The sequence below is a fragment of the Musca vetustissima genome, unplaced genomic scaffold, assembly GCF_032173495.1.
Source record: "Musca vetustissima isolate MV318-11 ecotype Yass unplaced genomic scaffold, APGP_CSIRO_Mvet_v1 utg232831, whole genome shotgun sequence".
Taxonomy (NCBI): domain Eukaryota; kingdom Metazoa; phylum Arthropoda; class Insecta; order Diptera; family Muscidae; genus Musca; species Musca vetustissima.
The window spans coordinates 8,583-11,150 of NW_026876045.1; the positions used below are offsets into that span (position 1 = coordinate 8,583).

General features: G+C 33.3%; 1 protein-coding gene across 1 annotated transcript; it reads left to right on the forward strand.

The window, feature by feature from the left end:
* Positions 1–527: 527 nt before the first annotated feature.
* LOC133338586 (GILT-like protein 3) lies at positions 528–1,078 on the forward strand (the record flags this gene model as incomplete). The annotated part of the gene is made up of 3 exons (XM_061546755.1): positions 528–710; positions 768–908; positions 974–1,078. Coding segments are annotated over 3 exons (429 nt in total), but the record flags the coding sequence as incomplete, so codon positions are not given.
* Between the last annotated feature and the right edge of the window lie 1,490 nt (positions 1,079–2,568).

Consider the following 2,568-nt stretch of genomic DNA (forward strand, 5'->3'; position numbering starts at 1 on the left):
ACCTAACATTGAAAACATTTTCTTTAAAAAATCGCGCTTACAATAATCCTTAACAAAAAATTCATTAAAAATATCGTTGAAAAATATTCTTTAAAAATCCACACTTATTTAAAAAATCGATGCTTAGATTTTACCTATGAATATTTTCTTTCAATCAAAGCTTTCTATAGCCCTCAAAAATATTCTTTAAGAACTCCAAGTTTCCTACAGTATTTGAACAATTATTCTCCAAAAATCCAAATTCTGTTCTTTAAAAGCTATGCCTTCTAAATGTGTTTAACTTCAGCAACCTCTTCCAATTATATCCATATCGTTACAGGCCGAATTGGAATTCGATAAATTAAAAGTGGAAATCTATTATGAAACCCTGTGTCCGGATAGTATGCGTTTTGTACGCAATCAATTGTATGGTGCCATGATTGACGGTAGGCTATTGCAGTTTAGTGAATTGGTATTTATACCCTATGGCAAGGTTGGGGTAAGTTGGCGATAACCTTTATTCATAACACAACAAATAACATAAAATATTCCCCTCTTTAAAGTCATGGACAAATCCCAGTACCAATGAGACGACACTCTATTGTCAACATGGTAATCGGGAATGTGAACTAAATGCTCTGCATGCCTGTATTGTGGAGCACAATACGATGCGTGAACAATTGGATATGATAACGTGTCTATTGAATGGTTATTCCACAGATGTTGATACGGTGAGTTAGAAAATAAATTCATAATTATAAATTTTTTTAAACAAAAATCAAATTTAGTGTGCCAACCAATTAAATATCGATGTCACTGCGGCCAAAAATTGCAAAGCTACCCGATCAACGGTGGATATTTTAAAGAAATATGGTGACCTGACAGATGCCATTGATATGACATTTGTACCATCGATTGGTCTTGGTGGGGTAAGTTGCAGAAGTATTTAAAATGTATCTGGTTTTAATATTCGTATGTTTTCTTCCCTCATTAGGTATTTGACCCCTGGAAGCAAAGAAGTATTCTACACAATTTCGCCAGGGTATTTTGTCGCAAATATCGAGAAAAATATGATGTTGATCTGCAAGATTGTTATTGAATGTATTACCACGGCCTTTGGATGTATTTGGAAAATGGATTGTGAAATTAGTAGAAAATAATATCTATCTTGAGTTTTAGAAAATAGTTTCAATTAATTTTGTGATATTTATGTCTTCAAATAAATTTGTATCATGTAAAAAATTGGAAAAAACTTTTAAAAATCCACGGACTTATATAGTCTTTGGCAACAGGCCAGGTCCAGTACCTAAAACCATATGAACTTTTATATGAAGACTATTGGTACCAGGAGCAACTTAAATACCAAACCGCAGGTGGGAGAATTAGGTTTGGACCTTGATGATGCCGGAAAATATGCGAGGCTTTTGTATGGGACATAGACTTATATTAGTCTTAAAAATATAATATTTAGTCTTTGAAAAAATATTCTTTAAAAAATCCACGCCTTGTTATGGTCCTTGAAAAAATATTTTTTAAAAAATCCACGCCTTGTTATGGTCGTTGAAAAAAATATTCTTTAAAAAATCCATGCCTTATTATGGTCTTCGAAAAAATATTCTTTAAAAAATCCACGCCTTATTATGGTCCTCGAAAAAATATTCTTTAAAAAATCCACGCCTTATTATGGTCTTCTAAAAAATATTCTTTAACCAGTAAGGAAAGTAGTAAAGTCGGACGGGGCCGACTATATGATACCCTTCACCACTATGGGTATATTAAACAGGACTATTAGCATGAAATTGGATGAAATAAAATATGTGATATTTATCTAAATGTGAATCTACCTAGATCTATCCATAAAGTATGTAAATCGACTTCAAACAAATATAAATAGGTAGAAAACGCAACTATGTAATTCTATGCTCAATTTTATAAGTTGTGCAAAATCTGATGTCAATCTGACTACATGAGGAGTTTGATGCCCAATTTACTTGAAATCGGACGAAAATATATATGGATGCTCTATCCAAATATTAAGCGATTTCAAACAAACATGTCACAGGTTAGGTTACAGTAATTTCAGAACGTTTTGTTCCGATCAGCCTATTGGTTCCTTGGTGCGTCAATTACTTAAAATCAATCTATAATAAAAGGGAGCTATATCTAAATCTGGACCGATTTTCACGAAACAAGGCAGACAGACATCACTCTATGCTCAATTCAGTACGTTATGCCAAATATCGTGCAAATCGAAAGATATATAGCGACTTTGGTGCACCATTTATATGAAATCGGACGAAACTATATATGGGAGCTATATCTAAATCTGGACCGATTTTCTCGAAACTTGGCAGACATCACTCTAGTCTTAATTCAATACGTTATGCAAAATTTCGTGCAAATCGAAAGATATATAGGGGCTTTGGGGCACCATTTACATGAAATCGGACGAAACTATATATGGGAGCTATATCTAAATCTGAACCGATTTTCATGAAACTCAGCACACATCATTTTAGGCCTAATTCATTACGCTGTGCCAAATTTCGTGCAAATCGAAAGATATATAGCGACTTTGGTGCACCATTT